This window comes from Rhinolophus hipposideros (genome assembly GCF_964194185.1).
Source record: "Rhinolophus hipposideros genome assembly, chromosome: X".
NCBI classification, from domain to species: Eukaryota; Metazoa; Chordata; class Mammalia; order Chiroptera; family Rhinolophidae; genus Rhinolophus; species Rhinolophus hipposideros.
Genome location: NC_138046.1, coordinates 17,902,165 through 17,922,611, shown reverse-complemented (window position 1 = coordinate 17,922,611; position 20,447 = coordinate 17,902,165). Strand labels below are relative to the sequence as shown.

Below are 20,447 nucleotides of genomic sequence, written 5' to 3'. Positions count from 1 at the left end.
TAAAACTTGCCTGTGGTGTGATGGCTCTGTGGCTAAGCACAAAAAAAAAGGGTTGCAGAAAAGAACACACCCCATTTCAAACAGGTAGCTACAAACCAAATGGTAGTTTTGAAATCGAGAGTTGTCTAGCAATTTTACTCAAACCAGACATGATTTGGTTTTATTTGTAGCAGGCTACATGATTTCCAAATGCCACAGGAGCACAGTTACAGTAAACCAGAAAGCCTTGACTGAGTGCGTTTCTAACAGAACTGCTGAAAAGACCTTATGCGACAAGATAAAGAAGAGTGAGTCAAAGCTAAGTGATTATCTGCTTCAACAAACAAATGTTTTGCTTAGTTTTTCCCCGGAAATAGAAATAGGTTCTCCTGTTCAGGAGCTGAGTGCCCCAAACTAGATACATACCTGTCAATCTCAAAGTTTATGCAAAGCATGAATAAATACACAAAAGATGATTTGCTGCATAGGGGGCCATTATGATACAATAGTTTCAAGGAGAATCCAGATACCCTATCCCCTGCCAAAGAGAACAGTCTATCTTGGCTGACTACATAATTGAAAAGGTTATCCAAAAGATCGTTGTCCGTCACTGGCCTGAACCTCCATGAGTTTGAGAAAATGTCATTTGAGAAAAAAGTTTGTATGCTCTGAAAGCCGTATTTCATTAAGCAGCACAAAATAATTTACTGATTACCTACTACCTGTGCTTTAACAACTCCAAAAAGGCTGTACTCTATCATAATCTTCTATGTAAATATGACAGGCTGTGGCTTAAACCCCAAATGATGGGGTGGGAGGCTGAATTTAAATAAGCAGTAGGCTCTTGAAAACAGATTATGAAATTCATTCAAACTGTTACTAAACTATTTGACTTGATCCAATCATTTGTTGTACCACTGTTCAGAATCAAATGTGTGGATACTCAAAGTATCTATTAAATGTTCAATCCTACCGCTATGTTACAAAGAGAGTGCTCATGAGTTCTTTAGCTTAAATATATATATATATATATATATATATATATATATATATATATATATATATATATATATAAAGACATATGTAGGAAATGTATGAATAACTAAACCTCTTCATGAATATGATCAATAAATTTACTGGTTAAAAATAGCAACAGGCCTGGTATCTTTCATCTGTAACATAAAAAGTAGTGTTTAAAATTTAGTCACATAAGACTTTTAACATACTTGAAAAGAAATATACTAAGGACTATTGGGCATTTAAATTTTTGAAAATGGTCTAAATTCACCAACAAACAGAAAGGGAGAAATGGGACTCCCGCTCTCAGCAGCCAAAAGATTCCCATCTCCTCAGGAAAGTGAACCTCCTTCTTAAAAGTTGCCTTATAAAATTACTTTAATTTATTCTAATTACAACCATAATTCCAAATGCTAATTACACAATTCCTACCGAGAAGTATTTGATTTCCAATGTGGTAAGTGAGTCAACATAAGAAAATGTTATGACATACGCCTAGTAAAATTTTCATTACTGAGTTACAGAAACTTGCCTTAATGTTTCCAGACTTAATTGGTTCTGGACAATTGCAAATTATATTCCTAAAACAGCAACGCATTTTCTGTGAATGAATCTGGCTTCAAGGTTCTCCCAAAGGTAGCCTGAAATAAAGCTTAGGTGATTACCACCCGACAGAAATCAAAAACTGAAGTTCCAGAAACAAACTTGAAACAAACTCCCAGATTCAGAAGGGGAAGCACTTGCCTCGATCAATTTGGTGTTACAAACTTGAATTGCATTTACCTTCCTGGGCCCTCAGTGGAAAACAAAACCTTGTAACAACCGGAAGTCATGTTCTCTTAGTATACAAATGCCCCTTTTAGGATGCCCTACAATTAGGACAGCTGTAGAAATGTGCAGCAGATCTACATTCTAAGTGACTGTTCACATTAATCAGTAGGATTCAAGCCTCAAACAGCCAGCATGTATGAGTGGGTCCCAAAGGTTGGACTGCAGCCTTGAGCCAGACAAGTGGTAACTACAGAGCTAACCTCCCCCCCCAACAAACTTCCGGAGCCTTTCGTCAAAGCTCTGCCTAGTTGGAAGAGAACTGGCTCCATTTAGAAACAAGGATAAAGGCCCTGAGCTGAAGACTTTGACAACTTTCCGCGGGGGAGGGCTGGCGCTGCCCTAGAATCTCTGGGGAAAGAAAGCTCTGAGAGATGGGGAGAGGCGAGAAGGAGGAGATGAGAAAAAGGAACAGGGAAAGGAGTGGGAGGGAAGGGGGCCCCAGGCTCATGGTGGAATCGGGGCCCCATGAACGAAACATGGGGCTCCCACACACACACTGCAGCCCCACTTCTGCAACGTGGATTCGGCATGTGTCGCTGCGGTTCAAGGCCGGTCCAGTCCACTTCAGCGTCTGCTCTATGGCCATTCGAGACACTTGCACCCAAGGCACCTGCCTTTTCGCCACTGCTCTACCACACCCCCTCTCTGTGCCTCTCTCTGCACCCAGGTCTCCAGTTTACTGCCAAAGCTACTATGCAAGGTCCTCAGCAAGTCAGCGGCTAGGACCGGCAGGGACCAAGGGGGACGCGCCTGCCTCTGAGTTCTCCCAAGCCTGAGCCTTGCTCTACTGCGGCTCCCCAACCCTCCGGTGGTGGGAGACCCCAGGCTGAGACGCGCACTCCAGGGGACCGGCGGCTGGGGGCCCTGGGCCAGGTGGCTGAACCCGGGAGAGCTGAGGCGGGGCACTCTCCCTTCCACGGAGGCCCGCTCCCGCTGGGCACTAATGGCAAGAGGACAACAGCCTTTGTTCTCCCGGGGCTTGGCGACGCTGTGCTGCCAAGGCGCAGCGCGGGCGGCGCCAGGGCACAGGGATTGCTCACTTTTGCACGCTGCGTGTTGAAGGTTGCAAGCTCCTGCCTTATGGGGTGGAGGGTAGAGAGTTACGGAGTAAGGGTTGTGAGGGGGAAAGGAGCGTGGGGGGAGGGGTTTGCGTCTTGGCCAAGCTCTTTGTTTGCATTGGGGGCGGGGAGAGAGGTTTGAAGGTAGATCGAGATGGGGTTCTGAGAGTGGGGCATTTTCCTGAGTATGTAACCATGCTGCACTCGCGTAGCACACATATACACACTAAGGCACACGCACACACATGCACTCGCACAGACAGGCGGCCGACGGGTAGCAGGCAGCACTGTTCCCAGTGCTCTCGGCTGCAGCAGCTTCAGCTGCCCGCAGCGCCACCACGGTGCGCCCAGATGGGGAGTGGAAGAGACTGGAGGCACTCGCGGGGCAACAATTCCACGAGGAAGGAAGGAAAGTGGTGCTAACCCAGAATCCCCCCCTCCAAAGAGGCCCCGGTACCCCCCTTTCTCGCTCGGGGGTCGCAGAGGTCATGGCAGTTTAGGCTCCGGGAGGAGACCCGGAGCCGCTGAAGGGCGGCGCGCACGCGAGGGGAGCACAGGAAAACAGGCGGACTCGGCGGGAGGGCTTACCCTTAGAAGCATCTTTCTCCTCTTTGGGCTTGGTCACCTTTCCACTCATAGATCCCAGCTTGCTTGACAAGGTTCGCCCAGGAGACGGAAGTCCTCGCCGAGCGGGCCGGACTTGAGAGAGTGCTTAGGGCGGCAAGACGTGACCGCAAGCTTCCCTCGGTGTGGGTCGGGGCGGAATCTGCTTTTCCCCACCGCTGCCGCCGCCGCCGCTGGCTGCGAGAGAGTGGGGAAGAAAGGGGTGAAGGAGGAGCCGCTGCCGCCGCCGCGATCCCCAGCGGCGGGCCGCGGGAGGAGCCGATTGCCAGTCTCAAGAAGTGGAGACAAAGCGGCGCGGTGCTCCCTCCGCGCCCCTCGCCCGCCACTCCTGCTCGCTCGTGGGCCTGCCCAACCAGAACCGCGCTCGCAACCCCGGGTCGACAGAGAGGGGCGACAGGGACTCCCCGGCTCCGCCGCTGGCCTCCCCCGGCTCCGTGCGGGCCGCTCTCCCGGCCGACACCGGCCGCGCCGGGAGTTGCCTGGGTGGGCTGCCCCGCGCGCTGGCGGGCTGCTTTCCCCCCTCTCACAACGCGCTGCGGGCCGCCAACTCAAATCAAAATAGAACCCCGAGGAAGGTTTTTAAGAAATCAAAACAAAGACGAAAATATTCACTTAAAAATAACGAGCCTCCCCGAAAGGGAAATGTTTGAACATGTGATGAGCAACGTGTAAGCCTGTTACACCGCAGAGCCGCGCAGCTCCTCGCCCGCGGAGAATCGAGAGGGGAGGGTCGCCTCCTTCTGTTTAATCAATTTTCAGCTTCCTATTATTTTACCAAAAGGGGGGGCGACTTGCTCGCAACGTAGGAGCGGGGAACCGATAGCCCTTACCTGCTCTCTCCCTACACCCACACCCCCTCCGAGCTCGCCCGCTCCCTCGCTCGCGCTCTCGTTCCAAAGAACTCTCGGGTCCCGAAGCTGAGACTCAACACGGTGGCGCCTTCTATATCCACGGCAAGGTGTTGGCACGCGGGGGGGCGCCGGCTGGCGAGGGCGGGGCGGCACACTGCCGCCGGCCCGCTGTAGTAAAGGCACAGCTCGGCAGGGGCGCGCCGACGTCAGCCTCGGGTTGGCAAAACCCCGGCAAGCCCAGCAGAGAGCCCGCAAGCTTGTCAGGCGGGCGTCCACCAGGCCCTACGGGGCACGCAGGGCCGGCGGGTGTCGCCCGAGCGGACTCACACAGTCGACCGCCAAGATTGGAGCGCTCCGCTACACCACTCCTCCCGTTACCCGCTCTGCTACAATCGCTTGTTATCCCCACACTGCTGTCCGGGCCCGCACTGCTCGCCACCTACACTTTAGGGACTCCGCTGGTGGCCACCGTCTACACTGAGCGGCGGAATCTCAGTCGGGGAGTCAGCGACTCCTCGCCTCCTCTGGCCAGCAGCTCAAGTTGAGATGGCCTGGCTCTCTGTGAGAAGGGCGCGCTGGGATCTGGATGTCACTAGGGCACAGAGTGAAACCGACCACGGCCGTTGCCACCTCCCACCCCCACACGCAGGCCCCTCCTCCTAAGGCCGGTTGCTCTGGTTGGCAAACCAGAGTAAAGAGCGTCCACCCCCCAGGACCGCCAACCCTAGGGAAGCCGAGCGAGGTGAAACAGGGGGCGAGTGCTAGAGAGAGATGAGTGAGATCGACGTGTCGCCTGGGGCACGCTAGTCACAAAACACAAGGAAAGTCCATGAATATTTGAACTAGAAGAAAACTGTTCAGAAACTGTAACAGAGGGGGCGGACGGAGGAGAAAGAGCCGAGGAAAGGGCAGCGTGTACTGGGTAGCCCTGGAGCGCCCCGGAAAACCCTTTCCCGGAAAACCCTTTCCGCTATGGCCCTTTCTGGGTGCGCCGATACCGACAGCCTGACACTCTACTGAGGGACAAGGGGCGGGGCGCTAGCAGGGCTCTGAGCCATCCGTTAATCAGACCAAAGACTCCAGACTGGCAGTGGAGACAAGGCATCCACATCCAAGCAGAAAATCCGCTTCCTCTCGTCCCACCCAACCCCACCCGCCCCTTAATTCGGTTTTGTTAATGGAATTAAGCCAGGCGAAGAAATTATAAGGATGGATTTGTCCTAGTGAATCCCAGACGGTAACGCAATTACAAGAGCCTGCTGTGGCTATCAAGGCCAGGAGAGTGGTCTGACCCTAGCCACCAGAGTGGGCCTACAGGTCGGCAACCATCTAAATTCAATTTGCAGCCTCTGTCCTGGGTCTGGGAGGAAATCCAGGCCTGTTTTTCTTGTAAATAATATCTAATAATCTGGAAGTTGATGACACAATGTGATTATATAACCCAAGGTTACACTATTAATTAAAATCAGTAGTCTGAGAAAGAAGGAATTTCTCTTCAAATGATCAGAATTCAAAGGAGGTGGAGACTTGGGTGGCTTTAGAGGAAAGGTGGAGGGAAAGAGGATAAACAGTCCTTAGTTCACACCCAATAATAGTCAGTTATCAAGGATTTAGCGCCTACCCTGTGCCAAGCAGCATGCTAAATACTTTACATCATTTTCTTATTTCATCTTCACAACAGGCCTAGGAAGTCTTGAGACTGTTGTTATTTTCACTTTTTTAATGTGGAAATTGAGGCGCAGAGAGGTTAACAGAAGTGCCCTGAGGTCACACAGCCAATAAATGGTGGAGCCTGGATAAAAAAAACTAGGAGAGCCAGGATAGTAACCAGCTGAGTCTCTTTTTAGACAGTGCTCTTCCATTATGTACCACATGGCCTCTCAACACTCCTGTCAGCCTCTTAAAAGGAGAGGCGAGGCACATTTTCACTGGACCTATCTGCTAATCCTAAAATCCTAGGTCTTCTCAAACTACCAACTCAGCACATTCAAACACACACACAGACACACACACACACACACACATACACACTCCTCTTTTGTGTACACATAACATTTGCCTTGTCCACATTCCTCTGTAAGCAACAAGACCTTTGGGGAAAAGGGTCAGTCTCTGTCTTGGGAGATGTTAAGCACCATGCTTGTGTCTATCCTGAGTGTCTCAGCTTTCCAGCCACATTAAAATTTCCAGGAAAGTTCTCTGCACAGGTCAGAAGTTCCCCACCCCCATCCCATGTGCTATCACAAATGGCACTCCAGCTGGAGGCCAGATATCATCCTGTCCCTTGAAGGATACTAATAGTTAGCATATGACTAAACCTAGGTTAGTTAATATAATTGAAGTGAGTTGCAGATATCTACAAGTATGGGAGTATTAAAGGAGTCTGCCTGTGCATGAACACCAACAGGTCGAATAAAGTGTGGTTCTTCACCATAAACCATCCTGCAGAAGAAATAATCAGAAGACAAAGAAAATAGACACTACGTGCAAGAACAACATAGTGATACACGTCCATATGGGGGCAAATCAATGATCTTGTAAGAGCATTCACATCAGAAACCAAGGAATGTGAATATTCAAGTGCCAGGATGAGCAATTTCATCTAAACGAATCTTCTGAAGACCCTGCGAGGGCAGCCTCTTTTGCAAAAGGCAAAGGGGTATTCCCCTCTTCAAAGGCCTGTGAGATGTTTAATATGAACAGAATGCTGTTGGTACTGGCTCAGAAAAAGGCATGCTCCGGTGACCAGCCCCCAAGCTAATCAGCAATTTGGGACGGCCAGTTGGAAGATCTGACATCCCTCTGAGGGTGGTCTTTTCCCCACCACCAAAGGACTCAGTCTTAAAGCCTCTCATTAAAGTCCAACCAAGGTTGGTGCAAAAGTAATTGCTGTTTTTGCAATATTTTAACCTTTAAAACCGCAATTACTTTTGCACCAACCTAATATCACTGTAGCACTTATGCTTCCCCACCCAGATCCTTCCGCCCCATCCCAGGAGGGTTGAAGCACCTTCACTTTTCAGTCTAGCAATTTGCACTACCAGATCACTTGTCTTTTCTCTGCTTTGTCATCAGGGTAAAATGGTCCCATCCATCCTGTCTCTCGCCCCTCTATGGGACAGAACTCCAAACATCTACTAAAATGTGGGGCACAGGAGTTATCCTGTGTAGTCTATAACTTAGTCCTGGAATTAAAGCAATAGTCTACAAAAAAAAAAATGCCCTATGGCCACGCCTCTAAGGAAAGCTGGGTTGTTTTCTGAAGTAAGGAGAAGATTGAATCTTTGGTAGGAAAGTGGAAAAGGTCCCGAGAGTCTCATCCTCATGGGCCGATCATCTACCTGGTGTCTATTTCATGCCAGACCCCAAAATGCCTCTGGATTCCATCTTTGCTCATCCTCTAGCAGATCTGAGCAGTGTTTCTGGGCAAAAAGCCACAAAGTTTCATTGTCTGTGCTAGAGGTTAAGGTTGGGATGAGTGGGAGCACAGAGGAGAAATATACTTCAGGCTTTTTCCTGGCAAGTTTGGACTGGCTGAGTGTAGAGACATTGTCATCAGGCAAGACCAAATTAGACGTTTTAGTGACAAGACCACTTCTCACTGGACTAACTGATTTTCATTGTGGAAAAAACCTTCACAGCAGAAAGCTTGTTGAAAAGGAGACAGACTGGTATAACTTACACTTCCAGCCAGGGTACTTGAGATCAAGAAAGACTCACTGGACCAGGATTGGAGAGTTGGAAGGCACTTTAATTTTAAACTCGTGTCTCAGCAATTTCAATTCTGAGATCCAAATACTAGAGCTCCGCAAGGATTCATTTCTGATTCAAACCCCACAGTGTTGATCTACATCACAATTTAAGAGTACTTTCTATCGGAATCTCAGGTGAGTTGGTGGATTTCTGTGACATAAGAGTTGGGTAAAATAATCTCCAAAGATGATGACTGTGACAGTTTTAAAACACGGCCATTAAGAGGCTGGCACTAGATTCTCTCCCAGTGACTCTGGATGGCCCTGTAACTGCTTCAATCTATAGAGTATGGTGGAGGTAATACTGAATTGGTTTTAATCTAGTTTAGAAAAGGAAAAGGCCATGCAGCTTCTGCCTGGCCCCCTTGAGGCATTTGTTTGGGGAAAGCCAGCCGCCATGCACCAGGTCTACCTAGCCATGCCGGAGAGTTCACATCTAGGCTCTCCAGCTGACGGTGCTCACTGAGCTCAGGGACAATAGCCAGCATTGACTGTCAGCCAAGCAAGAGATCCATCTCAGACGTCCAGCCCAATCAAACCAGCAGATGGCTGCGGCCCTCTAACCTTGTGAGAGACTCCATCGGTGGAGAACTAGTCAGTGGTCCTTTCTTAAATTCCTGACCCATAAAACGAAATGGATGCTGCTATATTGTAGGGTAATAAGCTATGCAGTAATAGTAAGTGCAATAGTGACCATCAATTTCTCTTCATTCTGTATTTATACGCCACTCCACGCTCTAGATAATGTCCCTTTGGATCCAGGCTGGCCTCGTCACTTGTGTGTATACACAAAAGAATGTGGCTGAAGCAATTCTATGTCAATTCCAAGCCTAGCATTTAAAAGATTTAGCAGCTCCACTTCACTTCTGGGGAAAGTAAGTGAGCATTTAAGAAAGCAGACACCAGTTAGCTCAGTTGGTTAGAGCGAGGTGCTGGTAGCACCAAGTTTGCTGGTTCAATTCCCACATGGGCCACTGTGAGCTGTGCCCTCCTTAAAATAAATAAATAAATAAATAAATAAATAAATAATCAAATCAAATCAGTAGGCAGACACTCTAAGACATGTGTTGTGTGGAAGCCCAAGCAGGCTATATGGGAGACCAGGTGAAGGAGAACTGAAGAACCCAGCTGACGGCAAGAACCAAGGCTCCAGACATACTACCCCAGAAATGCCATCACAGACAGCTCCCAGCCATTCAAGATTTGAGGTTCTAGACTTCATGGAGCAGAGAAGAGCCAGCCTTCTTGTACCCTGTCCAAATTCTAGACCTACAGAATGGTGAGCAAAATGATTTTTTCAGCCACTTTGTTTGGGGGTGATTTGTTAATACACACCAATAGATAACTGAAATGAGAATACTAGAATAACTTTTGGAACCAGCATGTCTGTTTCTGTTTCTTGGTCTTCTTTAGATCAGAATGCGTCTTAAGAGTGGGGGGAAGTTATGGCAGTGAAATGTTAATGATTTATTCAAAAACAGCTTAACACTGAGATCTTGCCAAACTAAACCAAACATATATGTGATTTTCTGCCTCCGGTGAAATTGAACATTTGGAGCATTGTAACGTGATGTTGGGCTGTGTATCAGGAATGAATAACTTTCAATGTTTTGCCACTTTCATCTCGTGAAGGAGGAAACAATGAGCTAGAGCTTGTCCAAGGATCTACCCTACCTCCCAAACAAGGAACATGACTGGACAGCATCCACACTCTACCCAGAATCCCTATCACTTCACAACATTCAAAAGCTTTTGTGTCGAGAAGCATGGGTAATCGAAAGAACACGTCCTTTTCCTCACAGCATGCTCCCGATTTTCTCTACGTCAGAAACAGAGGACACTGCCATTGTCTGTCCGGTAAATAACACACAAAAGACTATGGCCTAGGTCAGTTTCCACAGGATTTTCACATCCTGCTCTTGCCTCCATTCTAGTGGTTATACTGACAATGCTGACAGAAAACACTTCAGGCAGAAAATTTTTATTTTTTGAAAAATTCTTGCATACAGTAGTAAGTTGCTAGGACACTCTCATTTGCCCTTATCTTGAATGCTCAACGAGATTATAAACTCCTAGATGACAAGCAATGGATTAAAGTCTTCTAAGACTAAGCCCCACACACCCACTCCACGCCTTCCATAGCACCTAGCATATCAAAGCCACAGTAAATTGCCTCATGACTCTTAACGCTATTTATTTAATTTACTGGATTTCTTGCTCTGCATTCAATATTTATCCAGATTATGCCATTGTATACTCAAAGTAACACTCTGAGTAAGTGGCTATGAGTATCTCCGTTTTCCAGATGAAAAAATTTAAGAGGTGAAATAACTTACCCAAGATCTCACTAAAAAGGAACACCCAGGACTGAGACTCAGGTAGACCTGCTTCCAAAGTCCCTGCTCTTTCCACTATATGACACTGCATATTTTGTAAATGTTATGGTATAATTAGCGCCGCTAAAATTTCTCCAAAGATAAAGCCAAGCATTAGAGCAAGAGCAGACATCTCAGGGCTTGTTGCGCTTTCATTCGTTTCATTTTCTGTCAACACCTGACCACCTCCCCGAGCACCCCGCCCCACCATGTGGTAGATATGGATGGGCGCTATCCAGATTCCCGTCCAGAAAGGGCTTACTGCCCAGCTGTGGTGACTGAGGTCAGTGCCAGCTTCCAGCAGTCACCTCCTTCACGGTCTGTCTCAGTTGGAGAACCCTGACCTCACCCGAGGTCACCTCCCTGGAACGGCCCACATCCAGGGACTGAGCCAGGCCTGGCCAAATTGGATCAATGCAGGCTTTCTGACAGACACTCCTCACTCCACAGCTCCCTGGTGGGCCAAGGCTTTCTCAGGCCAGCTTCCCAGTTTAACTTCTGCCTTGGCCCAATCCCGCCTCCTCCCGCATCCTTTCTCAGTTGCTGACCCCTCATGAACACCTCCACCACAAACTCCATCTGCTTTCAGAGATCCCACCTGTGACTCCTCTCTCTCTTTTCTCTCCAACATGTCTTCTTGCCCAGACTTTTGGGAACTGAGAGATTCTGGGAATCTTCCTCTTCCTCTGGTGGTTTAAGTCATCAAAGTGTTATTAGTGCCGTTGACCTCATACTTCCCTGTCTTCTTGGGAAATTTCATGGAACTTTCTTTGGAGTGCCAGGGTGTGTGGGCTATATTTACACCTGACATAGAGCACTAATACGCAGCTGATCTTGATATGACTTCCATTTTAGGGAAAGAAGAATCCCTTGAAGATGGTTTAAAAATACCAAGGTGAGTTTCTAATGATGAGACACTTGAACCTGCAGTTTTCTGGACACAAAACTGTTTGTACTGTTTGTACCCCAGTGGCTGTGATTTAACCTGTTGCAGAATGAATAAGCACCTGGAATCGTTGGAGTGACTGTACCCACAGCACTGTTGGTGTCCCCATACCTGCCAGAATGCAGCTAACTGGTCTCCTCTAAGGAACACCCCGATTCATTTTCCCACTTCTGGAATTCTTTATTCTTCTTCGTTCCACTCCTGCCAGTGTAACTTCCAGTGCACTTTCCCTTTTCATGTTCTCATCCCCTCACCCGCTACTGGGGTCGAGCATGACTGTTCCCTATTACTTCCACACCCCCATATTGATTCCACTCTGTGATATAAAGCCTCCCTATTCTCTACATCGCCCTGCCTGCAAGGTCAGGATTTACTGTTGTATGCTTCTGGGGAGAGCATCTCAAATAAGTGATAAGACATTTGCCTCTATGCTGCTAGACCAGCAAAAGAGGAGCCCCTCTGAGGTTCCCCACTTGCTATGGAAGGATAAGAAGCAACAGCATAATTTTTCTCCTGTGTAGGCATGCTCTAGAAGCACTGTAAAGGCAGCAAGACAAATGACAAAAAAAATGTGGCAGGCAATTAATATGTGCTTTGTATAAACTGTCATTTCATTCTTGTAACTGTCCAAAAAGTGAGATATTGTCACCCTTCATTTATAAATAATGAAAAGGGCTGAGAAAAAGCATTTACCTGCTCAGGTCTCCACAGCTAGTGAATAGCACTACCAAGATGTGAACCCAGGTCTTTCTGTTGCAAAAACCTGTATACACTTTGCACCGCCAGATGCTAACAGTCAAGAAGGCTTACGTACCAGTCTTGGCACTGGTTGGCATGGGCCAGATGATTCTGGAAGAATACATGACTAGTGTGTAAGTGATCTTCTGGCTTTTGTGTTACTCAAGAAGACATATCTGAGAGCCACATCAAAGCATGCCAGTCAAGAGAGCCATGGCTTTGGAACCCAGGATCCAAGAGTCCTCTCCAGAGGCCCCTTTAGCTACACTCACAATTCTACACTTCTAGCCTTTGTTCGGGCCTGCTGGGGTACAGTGCTAGATTGTCTGCTTTCAGCTCAGCTACTGCTGCCACTTCCGACCAAAGCCAGGAACTACATTACCCATAAGCTTCTTCCTTATGTGGCTTCAGGTTAGAGTATTCCACTTAGAGAAACTCACTGAGGACTTGGAAGGTGGGCATGAAGCAGAAGTCACTATTCTCAGGAAATTCTGACCATCAGACAGTGTGGCTTCACAGGGCTCTCTCTGAGCTACCACTTCCTGGTCACCTTTTACAGGTAGACAGGGTAACTTCCCAGAATTCCCGAGTTTCGCACGTCTTCCAAAGCTTCCACTTGAAGTTATTAGAGACATTTCTCTGATATTCTGGTATGAACCTTTTGGATGTTGACTCTTCTAGCTCCTTCCAATTTGTATGAGCCGAGTTTGTATATGAAAAACCCTTTTTTGGCAATATTTTAGTAACTCTATTTTGATAACTATACTTAGACTGATACAGGTCCCACCCGCCCTGAACCTCACTACCAGTCCTATATTGTTATAAAGTGATTGCCTGGGAAGTCATGGAACTAAGGTCAACTCACATAAAGGCCTCTTTTCTTTTCCTTCATAAGACGCAGAAGATTCGGGGAAGATGATAACCTAAGCATAGTTGTTTCTCATTCCCAACTGCAGGCGGCTTGCCTGTCCTCAGCCAAATAGCTATTGAGGCCTATGGAGAAGAGCTGGATGTTAGGGAGGTCCTGGACATTGTGGAAGTATCCGTAGAAAGAAGTGTTCTAGAGCTTTCTCTTGAGTGCTGAGCAAAGCCAGGAACCAGCACCAGAAAGGCCCAGAACAAAAAGACTACGAGGTTGTAAAAATAGTATCGAACCATGTTCTCGGTCTCTTACACCTCCAAGGAGCCAAGAAAGAATAAACTAAAGCAGAAGATTAGGTCAATGTAGAGAGGGAATAGGAGAGGAAACCTGGGAAGAGGAAGGTACCTTCAGGTACTTCATTTCCCACCATTTGAGAGTCTACCAACGCTTGGAAAGCTCTCGGAAATCCCTTCCACCATGAGCTGACTCTGATGGGTTGACAACGAAATAGTTTATAACCATCTGTGTGTGTCTGGCAACCAGCATCCAGAGGAATGTTGATGAAGGAATGCACACCTAAAGAAATAAACTGGTGGGGCGGAGACACATAACAACATGAACAAAAACAGTGATAACAACACTAAAGAGGAGCACATGTGTAGCATAAAAAGAGAATTTCTGGGTCTAAAAAATGTGATTCACCAAAGGAAGTATTCAGAAGATGAAACGAAGGAGAGGCTGATCGTTGCTGATACCCCAAAGAAGGAAGAGACAGAGGAAAGGCAGTCCTTTTCTAAAAATACACCGAAAAAGAGCTTTTCTGAACAAACAGCTATAAAATTTGAATAAATAAAAGATGAAAACATAACGGTTTAGCAATTAAGAAATACACTACTAGAACACCATTTGGTCAAATGCAAAATTACAAACAATACAGAAAGCAATTAAAAAGAAAAGAACACTTTATTCAAAACCCTATCTTGCACAGTGAGTACTGTAGTCAGAAAAGTGCTTAAATGTCTTCAGTCTTAACAAACAAAGATGAAAAGATAAAAGAAACTTAGTATTCGTCTTAAGATAGATATCTGGTGAAGAACCACAAATTACACTAAAAAGAACTAGGAAAAGGCTTTAACAACAAAAACAATGGAATTAAGAAAATAGTCAAAAATTATTCTTTGAGAAAACTAATAAAACAGATAACCCTCTAGTAAGTCTGATTGAGGAAAAAGAAAGAATAAATATTGACAAGACAAGAATTGAAAAAGTAAACACAAAAGATTTAAATAATTATGAAATGTTATTACATTAAAATGTACAGCAGGAAACTTGAAAACCTAGAGAAAAAGAATGATTTTTTTAGAAACCAAAATCAACCCAACAAGAAGTGTTAAAATTATCAAAAAAGAGATTGAAAAAGTGAATAAACAGCTACTGCTGAAAAACTCATCATAACAGGTGGGTTCGTCATTTTTAGTATATATGTGCTGCCGAAGCGAGCATGGGTTCATCATTTTTAACTCAACTTTTTTGAAAAAACATTTTCAATATTATTTAAACTATCCCAGACTATTAAAAAATAGGAGGAGGGGGAGGGGAAAGGGCAGCAGTGGAGGAGGGGGAGGGGAAAGAACAAGGAAGGGGACTAGAAGAAGGAGGGGGAAGGGGAACTGGAGGAGGGGGAAGAGAAAAGTGGGGGCTGAGAAAAGCCCTTTAATTCTTTTTTTTCCCCAAGCGATATTGGGATATAATTGACACATAACCATATGTAACTCTAGGGTAGTCAATGTGATGATTTTGATACACGTATATATTGGAAAATGTTTACCAAAATAAGGTCAATTAACACATCTTTCACCTCACATGATTACCATTTCATTGTTGTTCAAAAAGTGAGAATATTAAATTTCTACCATCACAGCAAATATCAAGTATACAAAACAGCAGTATTAACTACAGTCACCATGCTCTACACTGGATCCCCAGAACTTACTCATCTTACAACTGAAAGGTTGTACTCATGGAACAACATCTCCCCATTTCCAACCCGCTTTGGGCCCTGAAAACCACCATTCTTCTCTCTGTTTCTATGAGTTCGATGTTTTTAGATTCCGCATACTAGTGACATCATACAGTATTTGCCTTTCTGTGTCTGAATTATTTCACTTAGCATAATGCCACCGATGTCTATCCACATTGTAGCGAGTGGCAGGATTTCTTTCTGTATATGACTGAATATTGTTCCAGTGTCTGTGTGTATGTGTGTTTGTGTGTGTGTGTGTGTATGTGTGTGTGTCTACCATCTCTTCTTTATCCATTCATCCATCAATGGACACTTAAGTTGTTTCCATTCCTTGTCTATTGTGAATAATGCTACAATGGACATATGAGGGCAGAGATTGCTTCAAGATACTGATTTCATTTCTTTTGGACATATACCCAGAAGTGGGATTGCTGGACCATATGGAAGTTCCAATTTTAATTTTTTGAGTACCCTCCATAATGTTTTTAAAATGGCTGTGTCAATTTACATTCCAAAGAGTGCACGAGGGTTATGGTTTCTCCACATCCTCACCATCACTTTTTATCTCTTGTCTTTTTTGTTATATCCACTCTGATGGGTGTGAAGTGATTATTTCATTGTCATTTTGATTTGCATTTCTCTGATAATTGGGAATCTTGAGAACCTGTTAACGCACTTGTTGGCCATTTGTATATCTTCTTTAGAAAAATATCTACTCAGATCCCTTGCCCACGTTTTAATTAGATTATATATTTGTTTGGCTATTGAGTTGTATGAGTTCTTTATCTATTTTGAATATTAACTCCTGATCAGATACACGGTTTGCAAATATTTCTTACCCATTCCACAGATTGCCATTTCATTTTGTTGATTGCTTCTTTGGCTATGCTGAATCTTTTTAGTCTAATATAGTCCTACTTGTTGACTTTGGTTTTCTTACCTATGCTTTTCATGTCAATGAGTCCAGAAACTCATTGCCAAGATCAATGTCTAGGAGCTTTTTTGCTATATATTCCTCTAGGAGTTTCACAATTTCAGGACTTACAATTAAATCCTTAATCAATTTTGGGTTAATTTTTGTAAGTAGTGTAAGATACAGGTCCAATTTCATTCTTCTGCATGTGGATATCCAGTTTTCCCAACACCATTTATTGAAGAGACTATCCTTTGTCGACAGAGTGTTCGTGCCCCACTTTGTGGCCTCTCAATTCCATTCCATTGGTCTATTTTTCTGGTTTTATGCCAGTACCATGTTGTTTTGATTCCTTTAGCTTTGTAATGTAGTCTCAAATAAGGAAGTGTGAAGCCTCAGTTTTCTTCTTTCTCAAGATTACTTTGGCTATTCAAGGGCTTCTGTGGTTCCATACAAACTTAGGATTGTTTTCCCTATATCTGTGAAAAATGCCATTGGACTTTTAATAAGGATCTCACTGAATCTATACATGGCTTTGGGTAATATGGACATTTTAATAATATTAAGTCTTCTGATCCATGAACATGATCTTTCTATTTATTGGTCACTTTTTCAGTTTCTTTCAATAATGTCTTATACTTTCCAGTAAACAGATCTTCCACTTCTTTGGTTAAAATTATTCTTAAGCATTTCATTTGTTTTGATGCTATTGTAAATGGGATTGTTTTCTTTCTTTTTCAGATAGTTCATTTTTCATGTATAGGAATGGAACTGATTTTTATATGTTCATTTTGTATCCTGAACATTTACTGAATTTGCTTCTTAATTCTAACAGTTTTTTGGTGGAATCTTTAGAATTTTCTGTATACAAGATCATGTCTTCAGCAAACGGACACAATCTTCCATCTTCCGTCTGATTTGGATGCTGTTAATTTCATTTTCTTGCCTAATTGTTCTGGCTACGTAGGACTTCTAGTAGTGTTGAATAGAAGTGGTGAGAGTGGACGTACTTGTCTTGTTCCTGATCTTAGAGGAACTACCTTCAACCTTTCACCTTTGAGTGTCTCACCTGTGGGTTTGTCATGTGACTTTCATTATGTTGAGGTATATTCCTTATATACACAATTTATTGAGTTTTTGTCATGAAAGGATAATGAATTTTATCAAATGTTTTTCCTACATCTATTGAGATGTTCGTTATGACTTTTCTGTTTCATTCTATTAACGCTGTGAATCGCATTTATAGATTTGTGTATGTTGAGCTATCCATGTATCCCAGGGATAAATCCCACTTGATCATTTTATATGATTCTTTTAATGGACTACTGAATTTACTTTGCTAGTGTTTTATTGAGAATTTTTACATCTATATTTATCAGGAGTACTTATTATTTCTTGTGGTATCTTTATCTGGCTTTGGTATGTCAGGGTAATGTTGACCTCATAAAATGAATTTGGGAGTGTTCCCTTCTCTTCTATTTTTTGGAAGAGTTTGAGAAGATTTGGCATTAAATATTCTTTAAATGTATGATAAAATTCACCTGTGAAGCCATGTGGCCCCGAGCTTTTCTTTGTTTGGAGGTTTTTAATTACTGATTTACTGTCTTTACTTCTTACTGGTTTAGTCAGATTTTCTATTTCTTCATGATTCAGAAATGGTAGAGTATACATTTCTAGGAATTTATCCATTTCTTCTAGGTTTTCCAACTTATTGGCATATAATAACTCATAGTATTCTCAGATGATCCTTTGTATTTCTGTGGTGTAAGTTTTGATATTTCCTCTTTCATTTATAAGTTTATTTTTTGAGTCCTCATTCTTTTTCTTTATTAAGGCTAGCTAAAAGTTTGTCAATGTGTTTACCTTTTTAGAAAATCAACTCTTACTATCATTGATCTTTTCTACTCTTTTTCTATTATCCATTACATTTATTTGTGCTTTGATCTTTATTATCTCCTTCTTTCTACACATTTCAGTCTTAGTTTATTCTTGTTTTTCTGAATCCTTGAGCTGTAAAGTTAACACATCTGTTTTCTAAATATAGGTATTTATTGCTATACACTTCTCTCTTAGCATTGCTGTGACTGTATCCCATAAGTTTTGGTATGCTGTTTTTCCATGTTTGTTTTACTCAAGATATTATTTTTTTTTTCATTTCATCCTTGGTCCTACTGGTAATTCATGAGTGTGTTGTTCCTTTTCCACATATCTGAAATTTTCAGTTTTCTGCCTGTCATTGATTTCTAGTTTCATACCATTTTGTTTGGAAAAGATACTCAGTATGATTTCAATAATTTTAAATTTGCAGATACTTTGTGACATAACATGTGACCTATCTTGGAGAATTTTCCTTCTATATTTGAGAAGAGGGTGTATTCTACTGTAGATGGATGATATGTTCTGCCCGCCTGTGGCTGCATGCTTCCCATGGGAATGCACACAGCAGGGTAAGCCAGTGTTGACATGGGGACATGTTAACCCACTGGGGACATGCATGTGCACAGTGGCAGGGACTCTATGCAGGTAAGCCCACGGATGCAGGCCATGGACAGTAGACATGGCCAGATCCTGGCTCACAAACAGCTATGGGGCCTTTGTTATCAGCGTGCACTTCCGGAACTACCAATATTAAGATCTTGCCACAGGTGTGCACAAGGCATTGAAGGGTGTGTATGGGGGCCAGGTTGGCAGAGTGCAAGTAAACAGCTGGAGAGTCTAGCCCTGGGAGTGCACACAGCAGGGTGGTTCAGCTGTGGGGGTCTAGATTTCAGTCTTTGACTTCTGCAGCTGAATAGTCCTGGGCAGGTGGCTGATACAGGTGTGGGTCCAGGTCCGGGACGTGGGTAAGAGCAGGGAGAAGGGAAGAGGGAGAGACTCAGGTGGTTAGTGTCCGTGACTGCAAATACCTATAGCCCAAAAACCCAGTGAAATCCACAGCAATGCGATGGCACTGCTAGCTATTGATTTCTTTAGTGGCAAAAGCTGCTGGGGTCATCTGCGAAGCAGGTCAATGGGAGCACACTAAATTCTGTTTTAGGGAACCAACCCAAACTCAATATCTAAACCAACAAAGGAGGCAACAAAAGAGAAATCTGCGAAAATTTTCTGTTTTAAATTTAGATGCTGAAGTTTTGAGTAAATCATTACCAAATACAATCCATTTAAATATAATCTTTTAAAAAAGTAAAATTATGGCTACATACAGTGTGTTGGATTACAGTATTGGCCCCAATTTTTCACCCTTCCTTGTATCAGGAATTTTTTATGTGATTTAGAGTCCGTCTTATAAATATGGCATGCATCTTACTGTCTCCTAACTTTGGGATCTGCCAAATGTCTCATTTGGCTGAATAAAAAGAGGGAGATGGTTGCCACTTCCCAGCAGAATCCTTATATATTTCCACCGTCACTCTTATGCTTCTCCAGTCACCTTGAGACAAGCCTGACTAACCCACTTGTCCCAGCAGAACAACAAGAGCTCCCTGGGGCAGAGCCACTCTAGCTACCACCTGAAGTAAATCAGCTTCAATAGACCAACAGACCTACAGTGACAGGCAGAGCTACTCAGCAGAGTAGAGACGAGATCGACCAGACCCCAACTAACCTGAAGAAAAAAAAGCAACAACAAATGATTGTTGTTTTTGAAGCCACTGACATATTGGCTAATTTGTTTCACAGAAATTACTAACTGACATATAGGATTACATTTGGAAATGCAACAGAGGTTCAATATCAACAAATCTATCAACATAATTCATTACATCAATAAATTAAAGAGGACAGCCACATGAATAATGATATCAAGAAAAGCCTAAAAGTCAACTAATAATATTCAACTGTATTCCTAATGCATTTCTAAATTAAATAGGATTATGAGGAAATTCCATAAAATAATACAGACTGTTTACCAAAAACGGATGCCAAATATTATCCCAAAGGGCAAAACACTGACCTGATCAAATAAAATTTAGAATGCCTCCTACTCCTATTATCATTCAACATTGCCTTGGAGATTCTAGCTCATGAAACCAGACCAAAAGAAAAAGATAAAAAGAACTAACATAAATATCAGAAAAGACATGTATTTCTTTGTCTACTAATGGTACTATATTTTTACAGCTAGACAAGCAACACTAGTAAAATCGGTGAAACTTATTTAGAGAATTTGATACAGTAAAGGAAGACCATATAAAACAAATAGTGTTTCTCTATTTAAGTGATCAACACCAAGAAATGAAAATGGGAAAAATTATATTCACAATAGGGAAAAAAACCTATGTAATACACAGGACTACATTTAACTAGAAAAGCATTAGGTCGTATGAAGAAAACTGCCAACAGCTTACTGAAGGACTAAAACAAAATTAAAAAAAAAAAAGAAAAACAAATGAAAAAAACATAGGACTTTCTATCATAAAATTTCAATTCTCCCCAAAAATCAGTATTGCTTTTTAAAATTCCAATTTAAATTTTCAACA

At 43.6% G+C, this 20,447-nt stretch overlaps 1 protein-coding gene across 12 annotated transcripts in view; it reads right to left on the bottom strand.

The window, feature by feature from the left end:
* The window catches only part of FGF13 (fibroblast growth factor 13), a 521,106-nt gene that overhangs the window by 495,924 nt on the left and 4,735 nt on the right, over nt 1-20,447 (bottom strand). For 3 of the 12 annotated variants that reach the window (XM_081042381.1, XM_081042384.1, XM_081042390.1), the window contains exon 2: nt 3,474-3,686. The exons of 2 other annotated variants lie outside the window; for them this stretch is intronic. In XM_081042381.1, the coding sequence (XP_080898507.1) occupies nt 3,474-3,522 (49 nt within the window). In that variant the 5' untranslated portion in view covers nt 3,523-3,686. Of the gene's footprint in view, nt 1-3,473; nt 3,687-4,339; nt 4,780-4,803; nt 4,960-10,448; nt 10,528-20,447 lie in introns of those variants that run through there. 7 more of the 12 variants (XM_081042391.1, XM_081042387.1, XM_081042388.1 and 4 more) reach the window with 6 other exon arrangements.